Source organism: Parasteatoda tepidariorum, chromosome X1 (assembly GCF_043381705.1).
Source record: "Parasteatoda tepidariorum isolate YZ-2023 chromosome X1, CAS_Ptep_4.0, whole genome shotgun sequence".
Taxonomy (NCBI): domain Eukaryota; kingdom Metazoa; phylum Arthropoda; class Arachnida; order Araneae; family Theridiidae; genus Parasteatoda; species Parasteatoda tepidariorum.
The window spans coordinates 12,629,684-12,649,270 of NC_092214.1; the positions used below are offsets into that span (position 1 = coordinate 12,629,684).

General features: G+C 29.0%; 1 protein-coding gene across 1 annotated transcript in view; it reads right to left on the reverse strand.

Annotated features, from left to right (window-relative positions):
• The window catches only part of LOC107452016 (E3 ubiquitin-protein ligase RNF217), a 60,803-nt gene extending 44,706 nt beyond the window's left edge, over nucleotides 1–16,097 (reverse strand). Inside the window, exons 1-2 of the mRNA XM_016068292.3 lie at nucleotides 15,233–16,097; nucleotides 2,568–2,733 (exon numbers count right to left, since the gene is read on the reverse strand). Coding sequence (XP_015923778.1) covers nucleotides 2,568–2,733; nucleotides 15,233–15,846 — 780 coding nt within the window. The 5' untranslated portion in view covers nucleotides 15,847–16,097. The remainder of the gene's footprint in view (nucleotides 1–2,567; nucleotides 2,734–15,232) is intronic.
• Nucleotides 16,098–19,587: the final 3,490 nt, after the last annotated feature.

Here is a 19,587-nt window from a genome sequence, read left to right on the forward strand (position 1 = left end):
AATTTTAAATTTAAGAGAAAATAGATGATTGTAATTAAAAGGAATCGAGTATAAAAATGCCATATTGTCATTCTTCTTGATTTTGGTCACTAATGACAGAATTCTGATGAAACAACTGAAAGAAAAAAAAATGTTTCAGTTTTTATACTCATGTCCTAAATTCACGGAGAACAGATTATTGTCGACATACTGACCCAAATGAAGTGAAAACATAATAAAATATGTCAAAAACGAAGATGCAAAATTTCATTAGCATCACAATTCATAAGTGATGTAGAAAAACCATACTCACAATATATTTTATTTTATAACCGTCGTTGAACAGCCGACCCAATTTCATGGGTTTACGACTACTTACGTTCAACTCCGTAGCCTTGCAATTTTGAACCAATCCAGAAGACAAGGAAACTCCTGGATCAGTACCCCCAGAGGTATTGATTTGTTGTGGGAACATGGAGGACTTTGAGACTCGACAGATTTAACGTGCATCAGTCACCATTTACTACACGGGGAGTCTTCGGCCGGCGAGGATCGAACCCACGACCTCTTGGATATGGGCCCAGCGCCCTACGATCCCTCCTTGACTGATGCAGAAAAACCATACTCGCCATATAGGAATGACCCTCTACTGATGAAGAAAAACCATACTCGCAAATACAGGAATGACCCCTCTACTGATGTAGAAAAGCCATACTCGCAATATAGTAATGACCTCTCCTGCTATAAAATTCGCACAACGGATTCTTATAGGATGACACATATTTTGAAACTCAAAAGTCTTGGGAAAATATATATCTAGTTTTATATTATTCTGATTCACTCCTTTCACTTTATGGACAAATACAGCATTTATAGAATTGAACTGAGGAGCCTCTGAAAACCTTTCATACAGCATTAAGTATCAGGAAAGTTCTTTCCTGACACTCAGAGAAACAAGAAACATTAAGTTCTTTACTGATAAGTCTCTCAAACATCACTATGCATGTAGAGGTGAGTCTGGACTTAGACCTGCTCTTAGTACGAAAAACAGAGGATCAATAAAAAAAAATATAGGATTTTTATGCTGTTTTGTATGCCCAAGTCAAAATACTTGATGATTTTCCATTGATGGAACAACTTAATCTTGATGGTAACCATCAATAATTCCATCATGAGCCATTATATTTTTGAGGTAACCAACATAAGAAACCATCACCCCAATGTAGGAATTTGAACAGATCTATGATGGTCCTACATAAGAATAGCAATTTGTTTTGATAGTTTGTTCATGTTGAACCATCAGAAATTTCCATCATAGTTTCTTAGGAATCAAACGTTGGAACGATCATGAACAACCACCATCCCAGTGTAGGAATTCGGACTGATTTATCATGGTCCAACATAAAAACAAAACAAATTGTTTTGATGGTATATTCCTGAGAACCAACAAGAATTCCCATTAAACCATCATGGAAATATATAGTTGGAACCCTCACGGATCATCAGTGATTGTTGGTCCATGAGAATCAAACTTCTTTTGATGGTTAACCATCATAGTATTAAAGTAACATTTTCCATCATGCAATAATGGAAGTTTGTTGGCATATCAAAAACCATGAACGCATAATGGAAAATGTTGGATGAAGGTGACCATCATAAATCGCAATGAAACCATCAAAATGTTTTGATGGGATCATCAAGAATTTTGACTTTGGTGACTTAAAAGTAAATTTAGCAGCACAATTATTGTCTGGTCAAAAAAGCATCTCCACAGTTTTCTTAGATAATCAATGTTCCACCTTCTTTCCAGTGGTAGCAAAATGTCTTGGTAAATAAATGCGTTTCAAAATGTCCACCATTATATAAGAATAATTTAAAACATGATCCAGTTATCAAATGATTTTAAAGTGTTGGAAAAATCGTTTCTTTTTCAATACTTTATAAATCAGCGGCATCCATGGATAGTATCTGACTTTTTATTTGTTGGAACATCATTTGTAAATACTTATTTGCAAAATAATCATTTACTAATCATTTTACAAAAGCCTCCGGTTTATCCTTACATAAATTTTGTCAGGCAAGGAAATCTTTGAATTTATTCCGGAAAAAGTAATTTAAGAAATATATGTTGAACTTCGAAAATGCTTGCAGAAAATACTGATTCACCCAAAATAAATTTGGTAATAATTCATAAGTTCTGCTTTTATTTTAATACCATGAACATGTGCAGAGTATTATGGACTCAAGAAAATTATTTATGAAGAAAAGCTATTATTAATTTATTAAGAAAAACTATTTCGTATTATGGGATTTCAACATTGATTTAAAGTTCTCTAACTTTATAGCAGTCGCATTTTAAATCACCTTTGAAAATAAGAAACTTATGAAATTCTTTCTGAAAATGAAAATCACACACTTTAGACGTTTCTCCAAATTTTATAATCGTTTGAGTTGTTTAATTTTTCTTTCCTTCTTTCTCTTTTTTTTCAATTTTCAAAGAATAAAGTTTTTTTGGTAAATATTTAAAAAAAAAATACAAAATAAGAAATTTTTAACTTGAAATTGAATCATTATTTCAGACAACTTACCTTGCATTTAGGACATTTTTGAGCGTTTAATTGGCCATGATTTCGTTCCTTGGCCCATGATCTGAGAAGTCTATCACCTTTTTGGAACTGCTTGCACGTTAATACATCATGCCATGGTGCATGACAGTTGAAGCACCATTCCAGATGACAGGAAGGGCAGGTAATGCTAGAAAAAAAAATTATTTTTAAAATTCACATAAAAGGTCGCAAAATCGCGAAGTTTTTTTTTCTTGAACTGGTTTTTTCCGTAACTCTTTCTGACCAAACGAATAATTGTTTCCCAACTCAAGTAGAAATTGGTAGTTTTATTTCTTAGCAAGGATTCTGAAAATAAACAATAATGCTAGTCACTGTGGAACATAATGTAATATAAATACAGTCGGACCTCTATTTAACGAAGTCGCTTTATAACGATAATAAGTTCGGTATATGAAAAATTCGTTGAATTGAAAATCAGTCATTGAAATGCTTAAACAACACAAAACAGGTTTTAAATTCATAAACATTAGACATATTTAAAATAGAAATTGATACATCTTTATCTCGTAATAAACCAGTAACTATTACTTATTTTATTAATCTTAGCCGTAAAAGAAATCTGCATGGAAAGCAAGAATAGAACAAAACATTATCAAGTGTTATACTCATGGGCGGATTGTGAATTTGTGGGGCCCTGGGCGGAAGCCACTTAAGGGCCCTAATAGCCATTTTGTCAAAAAACTGCTTTCTATAGTGATGTAGATAAGTATATAGAAAAAAATAGGACAATAAAATAATTTTATTTACTTTTATTTATTTATTTTTTATTTATTTATTTTTATTTGTGTATACAAACAGCCACTGTACAACATTAGTCTCCCACCTTCCTCTTCACCATTACAATAATTTGTTTTAGAATACACAAATGTATATCAATAACTTTTTAAACAAAGACAGAAAGGCTATAAAAAGTTATCTGTTAGTAAACATTAGTTATTAAATTTTATGAGCAAAAGTTTCATGAATTTCTTTAAACCCCTTCCTCCTCACCATTTCAATAATTTGTTTTAGAATACTCAATTGAATATCAAAAACTTCTCAAACAAAGACAGATAACCTATAAAAAGTTATCTGTTAGTAAAGATTAGTTATTATTTTTCATGAGCAAAAGTTTATTGAATTTCTCTTCACCATTTCTATAATTTGTTTTAGAATACTCAATTATATATCAATAACTTTTCAAACAAGGACAGAAAGGCTATAAAATATTATATGTTAGTAAACATCAGTTATTCTTTTTTATGAGCAAAAGTTTAATGAATTTAGTTAAACCCCTTCTTCTTCACCATGTCAATAATTTGTTTTAGAATTCTAAATTGTATGTCAATAACTATTCAAACAAAGGCAGAAAGGTTATATAAGTTATTTGTTGGCAACATTAGTTATTCCTCTTTATGAGCAAAAGTTAAATGAATTTTTTTAAACTCCTTCCTCTTCACCCTTTCAATAATTTGTTTTAGAATACTCAATTGTATATCAATAACTTTTAAAACAAAGACAGAAAAGCTATGAAAAGTTATATGATAGTAAAGAATAGTTATTCTATTTCCGTAAGAAAAAGTTTAATGCATTTCCTTAAACCTCTTCCTCTTCACCATTTCCATAATTTGTTTTAGAATACTCAATAGTATATTAATAACTATTCAAACAAAGACAGAATAGCTACAAAAAGTTATCTGTTAGTAAAGATTAGCTATTCTTTTATAGGAGCAAAAGCTTAATGAATTCTATTGAACCACTTCCTCCTCACCTTTTGAATAATTTGTTTCAGAACACTCAATTGTATATCAACAACTTTTCAAACAAAGACAGTAGAGCTATAAAGTTATCTGTTAGTAAAGATTAGTTATTCTATTTTTATGAACAAAAGTTTAATGAATTTCTTTAAACCCCTTCCTCTTCACCCTTTCAATAATTTGGTTTAGAATACTCAATTGTATATCAATAACTATTCAAACAAACACAGATAAGCTATAAAAAGTTATCTGTTAGTAAAGATTAGTTATTCTTTTTTATGAGCAAAAGTTTAATGAATTTCTTTAAACCCCTTCCTCTTCATCCTTTCAATAATTTGTTTTAGAATGCTTAATTGTCTATCATTAACTTTTCAAACAAAGACAGATAACCTATAAAAAGTTATCTGTTAGTAAAGATTAATTATTATTTTTCATGAGCAAAAGTTTAATGAATTTCTCTTCACCATTTCAATAATTTGGTTTAGAATACTCAATTGTATATCAATAACTTTTCAAACAAGGACAGAAAGGCTATAAAATATTATCTGTTAGTAAACATCAGTTATTCTTTTTTATGAGCAAAAGTTTAATGAATTTAGTTAAACCCTTTCTTCTTCACCATGTCAGTAATTTGTTTTAGAATACTCAATTGTTCATCAAATACTTTTCAAACAAAGATAGAAAGGCTATCAAAAGTTATCCGTTGGTAAACATTAGTTATTCTTTTTTATGAGCAAAAGTTTAATGAATTTCTTCAAATCCTTTCCTCGTCACTATTTCAATAATTTGTCTTAGAATACACAATTTTATATCAATAACTTTTCAAACAAAGACAGAATAGCTACAAAAAGTTATCTGTTAGAAAAGATTAGTTATTCTTTTTTAGAAGCAAAAGTTTAATGAATTCTATTGAACCCCTTCCTCTGCACCTTTTGAATAATTTGTTTCAGAACACTCAATTGTATATCAACAACTTTTCAAACAAAGACAGTAGAGCTATAAAGTTATCTGATGGCAACATTAGTTGTTCTTTTTTACGAACAAAAGTTAAATGAATTTCTATAAACCCCTTCCTCTTAACCATGTCAATAATTTGTTTTAGAATACTCAATTGTATATCAATAATTTTTCAAACAAAGACAGAATAGCTACAAAAAGATATCTGTTAGTACAGATTAGTTATTCTCTTTTATGAGCAAAAGTTTAATGAATTTCTTTAAACCCCTTCCTCTTCCTCCTTTCAATAATTTGTTTTAGAATGCTCAATTGTAGATCATTAACTTTTCAAACAAAGACTGATAACCTATAAAAAGTTATCTGTTAGTAAAGATTAGTTATTATTTTTAATGAGCAAAAGTTTAATGAATTTCTCTTCACCATTTCAATAATTTGTTTTAGAATACTGAATTGTATATCAATAACTTTTCAAAGAAAGACAGAATAGCTACAAAGAGTTATCTGTTAGTAAAGATTAGTTATTCTTTTTTAGGAACAAAAGTTTAATGGATTCTATTAAACACCTTCCTCTTCACCTTTTGAATAATTTGTTTCAGAATACTCAATTGTATATCAACAACTTTTCAAACAACGACAGTAGAGCTATAAAGTTATATGTTAGAAAAGATTAGTTATTCTATTTTTATGTACAAAAGTTTAATGAATTTCCTTAAACCCCTTCCTCTTCACCCTTTCAATAATTTGTTTTAGAATGCTCAATTGTATATCATTAACTTTTCAAACAAAGACAGATAAGCTATAAAAAGTTATCTGTTAGTAAAGATTAGTTATTCTTTTTCATGAGCAAAAGTTTAATGAATTTCTCTTCACCGTTTCAATAATTTGTTTTAGAATACTCAATTGTATATCAATAACTTTTCAAACAAGGACAGAAAGGCTATAAAATATTATCTGTTAGTAAACATCAGTTATTCTTTTTTATGAGCAAAAGTTTAATGAATTTAGTTAAACTCTTTCGTCTTCACAATGTCAATAATTTGTTTTTGAATTCTAAATTGTATGTCAATAACTATTCAAACAAAGACAGAAAGGTTATATAAAGCTATTTGTTGGAAACATTAGTTATTCCCTTTTATGAGCAAAAGTTAAATGAATTTCTTTAAACCCCTTCCAAGCAAGAATAGNGGGACAGAAAGGCTATAAAATATTATCTGTTAGTAAACATCAGTTATTCTTTTTTATGAGCAAAAGTTTAATGAATTTAGTTTAACTCTTTCGTCTTCACCATGTCAATAATTTGTTTTAGAATTCTAAATTGTATGTCAATAACTATTCAAACAAAGACAGAAAGATTATATAAAGTTATTTGTTGGAAACATTAGTTATTCCCTTTTATGAGCAAAAGTTAAATGAATTTCTTTAAACCCCTTCCTCCTCTCCCTTTCAATAATTTGTTTTAAAATACTCAATTGTATATCAATAACTTTTCAAACAAAGACAGAAAAAATATGAAAAGTTATATGATAGTAAAGATTAGTTATTGTATTTTTGTAAGCAAAAGTTAAATGCATTTCTTTAAACCCCTTCCTCTTCACCATTTCCATTATTTGTTTTAAATACTCAATAGTATATCAATAACTATTCAAACAAAGACAGAAAGGTTATAAAAAGTTATCTGATGGCAACGTTAGTTATTCTTTTTTACGAGCAAAAGTTAAATGGATTTCTATAAACACCCTCCTCTTAACCATGTCAATAATTTTTTTAGAATACTCAATTGTATATCAATAATTATTCAAACAAAGACGGAAAGGTTATAAAAAGTCATCTGTTGGCAACATTAGTTATTCTTTTTTATGAGCAAAAGTTAAATGAATTTCTTTAAACCCCTTCCTCTTCACCCTTTCAATAATTTGTTTTAGAATACTCAATTGTATAGCAATAACTTTTCAAACAAAGACAGAAAAGCTATAAAAAGTTATTGGTTAGTAAATATTAGTTAATCTTTTTTATGAGCAAAAGTTTAAAGAATTTCTCATCACCATTTCAATAATTTGTTTTAGAATAATCAATTGTATATCAATAACTTTTCAAACAAAGACAGTAAAGCTCACAAATGTTATCTGTTGGTAAAGATTATTTATTCTTTTTTATGAGCAAAAGTTTAATGAATTTCCTTCTACCCCTTTCTCTTCGCCCTTTCAATAATTTGTTTTAGAATACTCAATTTTATATCAATTTTATATCAATTTTAAACAAAGACTGAAAAGCTGTAAAAATTTATCTGTTAGTAAAGATTAGTTATTCTTTCTTATGAGCAAAAGTTTAAAGAATTTCATTAATCCCTTTCCTCTTCACCTTTTCAATAATTTGTTTTAGAATACTCAATTGTATATCAATACGTTTTCAAACAAAGACAGAAAAGCTATCAAAAGTTTTCTGTTAGTAAAGATTTGTTATTCTTTTTTACGAGCAAAAGTTTAATGAATTTCTTTAATCCCCTTCCTCTTCTGCCTTTCAATAATTTGTTTTAGAATACTCAATTTTATATCAATAACTTTTCGAATAAAGACAGAAAAGCTGTTAAAAGTTATCCGTTAGTAAACATTAGTTATTCTTTTTGAGTTTAATGACAAGAATCATATGGAGTAAAAATTTGAACAACTTATTATTTTCTCTCGTTTTTTTTTAATTCGAAGTTATGATCAATATTTAATTAACATTAAATGTATATTGATCAGTTGATTCCTTTTTATGATAGTAAATGTTTTGTTTGTTTTAATTGTGTTTTCAATAATATAATATAAAAATGTTTTTCTTTAATGTTAGTTTCATTTATCTTAAATATAGCATTGAAAATATTAAGGTGCAATTAAAATTACTCAATTTGTGTACTTGCAATAATTGAAGGATAATTTTAGATTGGTGTGCTTTTATAAGGTATGTTTTAATTTGAATAAATCGCTTTCACTTAAAAAATATTTAATAAATGTAGTAATTTAATTATAAGTTTTCAGTAATATATTTTAAGTAACAAAGTTTGAATTTCAAGTATTAATTTAACTTGTTTTTTTTTTTAAATTTGTAAACTTGTACTATGCCTAAATCTAGATTTGTTTTTCTTATAATTCCATCTTTTTAATGAACTGTTCACAGACTTTTAATCTCATTCACATTACAGTCAGGAAAAAGCTTTTCTCTCTTTAGATGAACTTTCTTGTGAAGCCTTGTTTACTTTTTGTTGTAATTTTATAAGCCTCACAATAGCATTATTAATATGCCCGTGGTAGAATCCTTTTTGCAAGATACTTTTAACAATAATAAAGATATAACTTGCAAATTAATCTCATTCATATTACAGACATGAAAAAGCTTCTCTCTCTTTAGATGAACTTTCTTGTGAAGCCTTGTTTACTTTTTGTTATAATTTTATAAGCCTCACAATAGCATTATTAGTATGCCCCGTGGTAGAATCCTTTCTACAAGATACTTTCAACAATAACAAAGATATAATTTAAGGTTATTTTTTTGAATTCAATATGCAATATTTTTTTGATTCACGCTTTTTGTTGGGGGATTTCCTTTATTGCATTTTGCAAATCATCATCACATTAAACATATAAAATATCATGAAATCTGTGGCAGTAATTACCGAAACACAGATCGAAATTACGCGACACTTACTCAAAAGCATGTTTCGTTCCATTGATTATTGTAATGAATAATATCGTATGAAAAATATCGAGAATTATGTGGAAATCAAAAGCAATAACTGCCAAAAAAATCGATAGAATCATTGCCTTAAAAAGCGCAATTCGAATTGACGACAGAAATATATCGGGATATCTTAAAGCCACGTGAAAATCAATAACTACTGAAACTACAATCAAACTTGATTTACGATATCGTCATAAATTGAGCGATTCAAAAATGATTATTTATTTGCGCGATTCAAATTTCTACTGAAAAGCAAACCAATTTTTTTTACTTCCCAAAAGAAAAATCTTTCTGCAAGAACTGTACAGTTCTGCGTCGCCATGATTCTGCCACGGGGTTAATATGAAAAGAGCTTTAAAAAACCCTCCAGTGTCCGTTAATAAGGAAAAAGAAAACAATTCATGAGTAATATTTCAGTAAATACACCACGTTTGCAAGGTGTTATATTTTCTTCTGACAATTTTTGAAAACTTGGCATTTTCTTAAAATTTTGTACTTAATGTAAAATATTATAATTTTTAGAGCTGTTGCAAGGAGTGGAAATATTGCTCAAAAATTCTGAAAAAAAATATTTTATGCTATACACAACGTTTGAGTGGTAATTTGTTTTTGTATAACACTTTTTGAAAATTAAAAAAAAATTTTCCTGAAAAATTTAAAATTTTTATTGGGAATGAAGATGATGCATAAAAAATGCGAAAAAATTCACGTAAGCATATAAAACTTTTGGGAGGTTTTTTAATTACTTTCGCTAATTCCTGCACAAAACTCTGGTTAAATCACTTGTGAAAAGTCCTTACTATAAAATGACTGAATGTAACCTCCGGTAATATTATGCTAAATAATTTTTTTTAATGTAATCGTCGTTGAACTGCCGACTCAATTTTTGGGCTCATAATGTTCAACTCCATAGCCTTGTAATTTTGAACCTAATCCAGAAGACAAGGGAACTTCTGGATAGAGTATTGGAAGGAATTTGCCTTCGTGGAGGACATTTTGATGGAATTAACCCGTATTTGCGTTTCATGGAGAAGAAGACCACGTCCCACTGTTAGTCTGAAGGTAAAGGGATTCCTTTACCTTCATTTAATACTTGGATAATGCTCAAAGGAGTTGAGTATAAGTTGCTTACAATTAAGTTTTTTTTTTTCCAACTTTGATTGAGAACGATGTTCTCGATACATGGTAACCGAGTGTCTTGCGTTTGTAATATATAATATAACCGTTGTTGAACAGCCGACCCAATTTTCGGGTTGATGATTACTAATGTTCAACTACGTAGCCTTCCTCCCACGGTTAACCTGACGGCAAAGGGACTCCAACCCATGATACCACTGAGGATATTTTACGTCAGTACTATCGTCGGTGCAAGCCGGATGCGGTTTTGTATCGACCAGCCATCATTGGGATTCGAGCCCGGTTCACCTCATTGGAATGCGAACGCTCTATCCCCTCAGCAAACGCGGTTCATGTTAAGTAATAGTGAATTTTACCTTGTAAACTTTTATTGGTTGCTTTCGTTTATTTAACAATTCAAAGTAGCCCAAATGCAAAGGGCACAACAGTCACTCAGCTAAATATTAGTTTTAAGCACTCTGGCTAGTTAGAAAATAATTACTTTAATTTATTGATAAAATGGCGATAAATTTTTCTTGGCTAAAAACAATTGAAACTGTGAAAATAGCTTCAATAGAGAGATTAATATTTTGATAGCATGAAAGTGAATTAATTAATAAGAATGGTTTTTAAAAGAATGAGTTTCAGAAGGAAAACATTCAAATGAGTTAAGATTGGATTAAATAATTAGCTCACTTTCATTTCTTTAAGTTATGAAAAACAGGGATTTTAAAAATAATTGTGACAGGAGTAGTTAAGTCTCCCCGATACTCTAGTACTCACACTGTTCTAAAATTATGTCTGTCCATCCAATTAACATTTTTGATGATTTTGTAACCATTTACAAATAGTATGCTTATAAAACCATGAATTACTGTTTTTTAACCATTTACAACTAGCATTTTGCAAAATATATTTAACTAGACCAGGGCTGTCCAACTGGCGGCCCGCCAACTTCTTTTTCAGTCTGATCGGCCTCAGTTCTCCCATTAAAATGTAAGCAAATTGTTTTATAATCCTTCTGTTCCATTGTTTAATAATTAATAATTCAACTATTAATTGTTATTGTATAAGAGCTAAGAGGGTATTGTTTAACTTTTTCAAACTGCGGCCTGCCAGGTGATCAGTGACCGGAATTCTGGCCCGTGGGCTCTTTGCAGTTGGACAGCCCTGAACTAGACAATAGGAGCTTTTCGAGTGCTCTTCTTCGTGTGTTGAAGAGTGGAGGAAATATTGTGGTGTCAATAATGGGACCATGGTCATGATTAGCCCGGTCGGCTATGATAAGTACGCAGCTGCATAGAACTAAGTGGCTTCATTCTGGTTGTTTAACCCTATTAATTGAAAACAGTTTATAAACTGTTTTTCTCACACTTAGCAGCTTGATTACTATTTTATTTTTGATTATTTGACGCTTTTGATTGAATATGGTAAAATAATCATTAAATAAATTGTTATTCAAATTTATTTTTCGAGAAATTTCTAAGAGTGCATTAGTATGTATAAATTCAGGGAATAATTCTTCATAAATTCTTTTTGGTATTGATTTCTTGCTTTTTTTTTATAACGAAAGTTTTCTAATGTTAATACTGTAAAATATTTATGAATAAACTTTTGAATGAGCTCGTAAAAAAATCTGAGTAACTGATGTAGAAGAAATATTTTTAACATATAGAGAAAATACAAGCATTGCTTTTCAATGAGGAAATAATAATAGAGTTATTGGCTGAATAGTTCTTGAGGAATTTGATTTTTAAATACACAACTTTCTAAAATGAGATAACTTATAATCTTATTGACTCAATTCGATCAAAATTTGTATTTTGGTCCTTAAAAGGACATCTTTTAAAATTATGTAAAATTTGTTTGCCTTACAATTTGAAAAACTTTCACTATTATTTAATTACAGTTGAGTTTCGATTTGCTTAAAAAGATAAGAAAGAGATAAAATGCAAAAAAACATAATTAACGATTCCAAACTTTTGATCGTTCTCCTGTCCCGGGGCATCGATTTTCCAGATTGCAGGTGCTTCTATATTTTGGAGAGCATTATATTTTTGGGAGGGGACCGAATGAAATTCTTAATTTGACGGAATAGGCATGTAATTCATTAGTTTCAAGAAAAAAAGTATTTCGTTGCTAATTTTTTTCACTCTACGCTATTTTTCATCAATATATTACTGATTAACAATTTTATGCATAATTATTCCAGTAAATGAGCCGTTATTGGTCAGTAAGTAAGGTATTGAACTGTTTTATTTTTTATTATATTTTATAACAGCCGACCCAATTTTTGGGATTACGACTACTTATGTTCAACTCCGTAACCTTGTAATTTTGAACCCAATCCAGAAGACAAAGGAACTTCTAGATCAAGTGTTAGGTGCCTTCGTGGAGGACTTTTTGATGGAGCTAACCCCGTTACATGGAGACAACGAGATCCTCCCACGGTTAGTCTGACGGCAAGGGGACTTCCGTCTACCACTAAGGATATTTCACGTCAGTACTGTGGTCGGTGCAAGCCGGGTGTGGAATTTAAATCGACCAGCCATCGCCGGGATTCGTACCCGGTACACCTCATTAGGAGGCAAACGCTCTATCCCCTCAGCCATCACGGCTTATGTTAAGTAATAAATACTATACCCCTGACCCATAACTGCTGGGTTTTGAACTGTTGTGAAGAACTGGGATTCAATTCCCAGCAAGACAAAGCATTAGATCAATGAGTACCAACTTAACAAGGAATGAAAACGCAATTCTGACAACATTGCAGGTCATAGGTCACGAAATTTAGAAGTCTTAACCTCCTGGCACAGAATAGGCTGTTGCTGGAATGCTTTACTTTTATTCTAGTCAATAAGTGAAAGAAATAATTAACCATTTTATAAGTAAATAAATTAAAATAAAAATAAAAATTTTCATGAATCGAATAACAAACAATTTGTCGTCGCATACGGAAGTAAGAAAGGACAGCACGATAAGCAAATGATGATATACTCGTTATTATTTTATATAAATATTTACCCTTAATTAAAATGCTCCAAATTATTATTTATGTAAATGGAAGAGGATAATTTTTGCTTTTGTATAACATTTCGAAGCAAAATTTGCTGAATTGCGAAAAGGGAGGACACAGTGACCTCCCCGTCACTCAGGGTATTCACTTTTTTCGCAATGTACAACGAAAAAGCCACAAAAACTGCAACAAATGCAAATTTATAATTACTAAGCTTAGTAAAAAAAAAGAGGGGGGGGGCGCAACCCTAGCAGCAAAATAACTAGGGCCCACATTGGACCAATATTCATGAATTTTTGCACAATAAGGGCTCCAAAGGACATTAATTTCCAACATTTTGACCTGTATACAATTGTCCGATTTATCCGATATTTTACAGCCACTTTACAACCAATATCGGTCGTATATAGAGTTTTCATTATTCAGCCAATATAGGCTTTATATTGACCGTATATAGGCAGATATTTGCCCTATATAGAAGCATTATTAAAAACATGTTCATACAGATCACATATTGGGGCCAAGAAAAAATTGTTGTTAGGGAAATGAATGTCTGGGGGGCATCATTTTGCGAATATTTTAAACAGAAAAATATTTTAAAATATGTTAGTTTCATGAAACAGGAATTTTTCCGATTCGTATTGAATTTTTAAAAAAGTATTTTAAATATCCCAGAAAAATTTAAAAAATGAATTAAAATTGAAGAAAATTTAAATATAATAAGTCTTACTACAAAAATTAAATCGATCTGTCAAAACTTTTGATGTTTTATCCAATTTATTCCGTTAGAAGGGAATTCAAGTGACCTTAAAATAAATATTATATTTAAAATCTGTTTATGTGACATTTATTTTATTCATTCCATTGAATAAAAAGTCCTATTTTTAATTTTATTTATTGTATTGTAGGTGACTTAATGCGTGCTTTTTTATTTGACATTAAGAATAAGACCTAATCATAGAATTCAGGAAGTACGTTCTTTGTGTTGTGCATTAAACATTACGCCAAAAATTACTAAATAAATGCACTACACAGATTGAGTAAATTCCGCCAATTGATTAAAAAGAACATAAGTTATTCTAAAGTTTTCAAACATTCAAAAACAATTGTTTCTTATTAACATTCATACGAATAATTGAGCAAATGGAACAAATAAAAAAGCGTCTAGATGAAGAATAAGCTTAAATAGGATAGGATAATATTCTAAACAAATAGCGGATAAGTTATATTACTGTGTGGTTCGAAAAAGCAATTTAGTGTTTTGATGCTTGTTTAAAAAAATAACTAACAAAACATTATTTTGACAAGAAATAGATTGAAGGAAGAACTTATTTATCCACTCTTAAAGTAGTTTTTGAAGTATTTTCTTACGTTTTTAGGAAACATTTTTGAAACAAATTCACGCATTCTTACGCATAAAATATAGGAGTATTCAAAAAATGCAACCTTTGCAATTCTGATTTTTCTAGCAAATGTATTGTTTAAGGTAACCTGATGAAAAAAGTTATTATAATGATAATTTTATTTAAATAGAAAAGTATTAAAGTAGCGAGTGCATAAATATAAATAGAATTAATCTGCTATTATTTAAGTATTTTCTTATGTTTTTACGAAACATTTTTGAAACAAACTTACGCATTCTTACACATAAAATATAGGAGTATTCAAAGAATTGCTGATTTTTCCAACAAATGTATTGTTTAAGGTGACCTGATGATAAAAGTTATTATAATTATGATTTTATTTAAATAGAAATGTATTAAAGTAATGAGAGCATAAATATAAATAGAATTAATCTGCTATTATGTAAGTATTTTCTTATGTTTTTACGAAACATTTTTGAAACAAACTTACGCATTCTTACACATAAAATATAGGAGTATTCAAAGAATTACTGATTTTTCCATTGCTTAAGGTGACCTGATGATAAAAGTTATTATAATGATAATTTTATTTAAATAGAGAAGTATTAAAGTGTGCATAAATATAAATAGAATTTCATAAATATTTAAATAAAATTATAGATTTTTAATAAAATAATGTATTCATATTATTTAAAATCACAGAAACCAAAAAGTACTTACTTAGGAAAATGATTATCCTTTTTGTGTTTTTTTGTAAGGTGACTGCATCGAGGGCACGTTTTTGTGCTCAAGTCCTGATTAGCTAGCACTAGTAATTTGTTAAATTTATCTTTGTCCACTTTATTTAACCGAACTGAAATTTCATCCCTGTGAACAAAAACATTACACTCTGTGTTACAACATTCAATTTTGACGAGACCATTATTAATCTTGAAAGAAAGATAAATTTGTAAACAATTGGAACAGACAGGAAAATAACAGCATGATCGTCGATATAACCATTGTGAATCAAAACAAATACCACATTCATAAAATTCTCCAACTTCTTTAGGATGATTTTCCATAAGTCTTTCCAAAACCATACGCATTTCGGACAATTCTCTGACTATCATGTCATCGGGGGACATTACCCTATAACGAGGAACTTCTTTTTCAACAAACTCTTCAGGATCAGATTGAGGATGATATCTTCCAAGTTGAGGTGGTTCAGAACCAGCTGAAACCACGAAACAGTCTAATAAAAAATGAATATGATCCATTGAACCATCAAGCCACATGTCCTTAAAACGTCTCACAGAGTCTTTCATATAAATATTGTCTTGTTTCAAAGCCATATTGTAAAGAAAATCATTAAAATGAAATCATAATCTATTTAATACGATCCATATTAAAGAGCGAGATCCATATAAAATATACGATCCATATTAAAGAGTGAACGATCGATATATTAATCATTATTTCCACACAGAACACTGAAAAAAAAAACACTTCCTGTTGTCATTCATTACGATTCCCTTTTTCGAGCCTGCTTTTTAAGTTGCATAGCTCGTTTGCTTCCTACTTCCTACTATTCACAATTCCGTACAGGTTTCGCTCCAAGGGTTATTCTCCTTCGCCAAGGACTTTCGAAAATGTCGCCAAGACGCCGTTTTTTTAATTAACAATTCAGTAATATTTTAATAAAAATTGGTTTAATTTGACGCTTGATGTACAAAGGTTTATTTTAATGTACAAGGGTTTTATTTCTTGCAAATTTATTTAATGGGTGAATTAGTAAAAAGCTGGCATTATTTATTTTTTAATAGCAAAACACGTATATAACTTTTGATCTAATGATATTAGATTTTCATTTAGCAACATGTAATCTTATTCTTAAATGTGGTAATTAATAAGAGGAAAAGGAAATTAGACACACAGATTTTCAGTGTTTAAATAAATAAAAAAAAAACTTTTTTTTCGCCTAATTTTGTTTATAAAAGTATGGAAGTAACTACAGCCCCTGGCCAAATTATTAGACGCACTTTAAAATTCAAAGTAAAACCTTAATTAACAGGTGATAATAGACAGTTTTATTGTTTTTACGAGGGTGAATCAGATTTTGCACTTGTTCACGTTCGTGTATCAATTGGTAAGCATTGCAATGCAATACGTTAAAAATAAATACAAATAGGAAGTATATAAAAAATCTCATGATTAAAACCCCATTACGTTCAAGTTGAAATATAAAAGTATTGCTTATATACTCGTGCAAAACATGTAATAATTAAAAAACTACAGTACGTCTAATAATTTGGTCTAATTATTATAATATACTAGTAAAATACCTGATATAATAAATATTCTATATTTATATAATATATCGTCAAATTTATATTATATATCGTCTAATTTAACCAATTTCTACACGAACGTAAACTAGTTCAAACCGGTATCGGTTGCGTAAAAACAATAAAGCTGTATTATATCACCTGATAATTAAGATTTTATGTAGAATTTTATAGTGCGCCTAATAATTTGGCCAGGAATCTTCAGTTCAAATAACTTATTCAAGAGAGAAAATTAGTTTTTTTTTCCAGTAATGCAATATCTCCGAAACTGAGCAATTATTTTGAAAAATGAAATTTTCAAGTTAATTAAAAAAAAAATGTTTATCTAATGATAAATACTTACAAAAATGACTTTTTCCATCTTTTTGTTACCATAAATTAATTTAATAATTAATTTGAATTGGATTACACACACAAAAAGTTATTTATTTTTATCATTTTATTTAAATTTAATAATAATAGAAAAAAAACATTTTGATTTATTATACACAAGCATTTAAAATGATTACATATAAATTTTTGCTCTTAATTTCTAAATTTTCTTAAATCCTAACTTGGAATCGGTCCAATAGTTTCTAGGCAATAAACTCAAAAATTGCTTTGCAATTCTATGCAGGAAGTAATTTTTTTTTACTTTTCATTTTTTTTATTTAAATTTAATAATTCTCGAAAAATGGTTGAATTTACTATTATATACAGATTTTTGAATTCATTTTGATGACATATAATCCCAAATTTAAACTGACTTCGGTACAATAGTTTCTAAGAGAGTAAAAAAAGTCGTACTTTTTTATTTATAACAAATTTCGTTTAAATGCTGAATTCCAGCATTTAAAGTTACGTAGTGAGAAATTATGGAAATATTTGCACGTTTTTTACTAAAAAAAAGGAAATACTTTATCACTATAAATTTAAATAAAATTCTTTTGGTACTGCCTTCTACTGATATTTGGATCTAGTGAAAATACGAAAATAGGGTAACTCCATTTTATGCAGCCCGCAAATGAATACTGATTTTCGGTGCAACGTGGCTCAGAATTTTTAACAATGTATTAGAGAAATGTAATTCTTTATTCTTGAATTTTTCTAATTGAAAAGCTCGATGTTAAAACTCAAAAGGATTTCGTGGCACACCTTTTGGGAAAGTTGCTTCACAATAGTAACGATGCATAGTAAGACTGCAGTTACATTGGGTTCGATTGAAACAAACATCATAAAAAAATGGTGGTAAAAGGGAGTTTATAAAAACAAATATTTATTCATACTTGTTTGCTTCAGAAAACACCAGTGTTGACCTTATATACTGATGATTTTTCACAATGATCAACTTTCAATGCGTCCAACTTCTGATACATGACTTTACTTTATCACGCTGGACAGCCCCAGATATTAATTATATTAAGCATTTAGTGGATGAAGTTGGATAGAACCTAATCTCCCTCTATTGCAGAGTGTTATGAACGAGCCACCAATCACCTAATAACGTCTCATAAAGGTCTATGTAAGGAGAAGTTTGTTAGGTTTTGCAAAATTATGCTAAATTTTGTGCTGGAAAATGCGCCAAGATATTGAATTTGTCCTAATAGAGTTGCACTTGGTGTATATTAGAAGAAAATAACTGTAACATAAGAGGATAATGATATAATTCCATTTCTTTCTGTTGTCGGTGCATTCTTATTGAACAAAAAATCCAAAACGTATCCATAATTAATTCGCAAAGAAGTTGTAGTATACTTAGTTATAATCAACATAAAATTAAGAATCTGTAAATGATTTATTTATCTCTTATTTAATCTCATCTGTTTCGGTAAGATATATGTAATAGACTGTAGCTATCAACTTTTTCGAGATGATCGACTTTCTTTTGCCGCTTCCCCCCCCCCCTCCCAGACCTTTTAAAGATAACATTTTTAGATATTAACCAATAAAAGAATATTCAAAAGAAATTAGATTTTTCATCGATTTATCATTAATTGATCTGGTGTATATGCATGAATTAAAAATAAAACAACGAAGCTGAACTTCTGTTGAAATGAAAGCTAAAAAGAATTACCATAAATATGTAAAATGGATTTACAAAAGAAACATATCTCTATATTAATGAATTTAGTAACTTTTGCTTTTATTTGAAAAGCGTTATGAGAAATACTTTTTCGTAATATATATATATATATATATACATACATATATATATATAGTTAATATGTCTTTCTTTCTTGAGTTTATGATTATAATAACTATTTACTGATAAAAAATTAATATTAATCTTGAATATAANATATATATATATATATATATATATATATATATATATATGAAACCCTGAAGTGCTTATATTTGAACACAAGACTAATAAATACTAAACTATCTTTCTTTTTTAAAAAAAAAGAAGAAAAAAAAGCCAGTTTTCAAAATTAATATTCCAACAAAATATTACTTGGTATTAAATTTATGATAAATTTGATTTATTATACTTGAAATGTGCACGAAAATTAATTTTGATCAAGTTTAGAAGAGAAGATATGTAAGGAGTATTATCCAATGGACTAATTTTAATAGGAATTTTCTCGTTAATTCAGAATTAGTTCATAAAAAATGCTAATTTTCCATGAAGTTATTACTTTCTGCATAATAAAAAGTTGGTTCAAGGTATAACCATAATAATGAGCGGAAATAAAAATGTTCCTAACTATATCAAATGAAGCCTCTTATAGCGCGACAAGATTGTTATGTGCAATTCTAAAATTT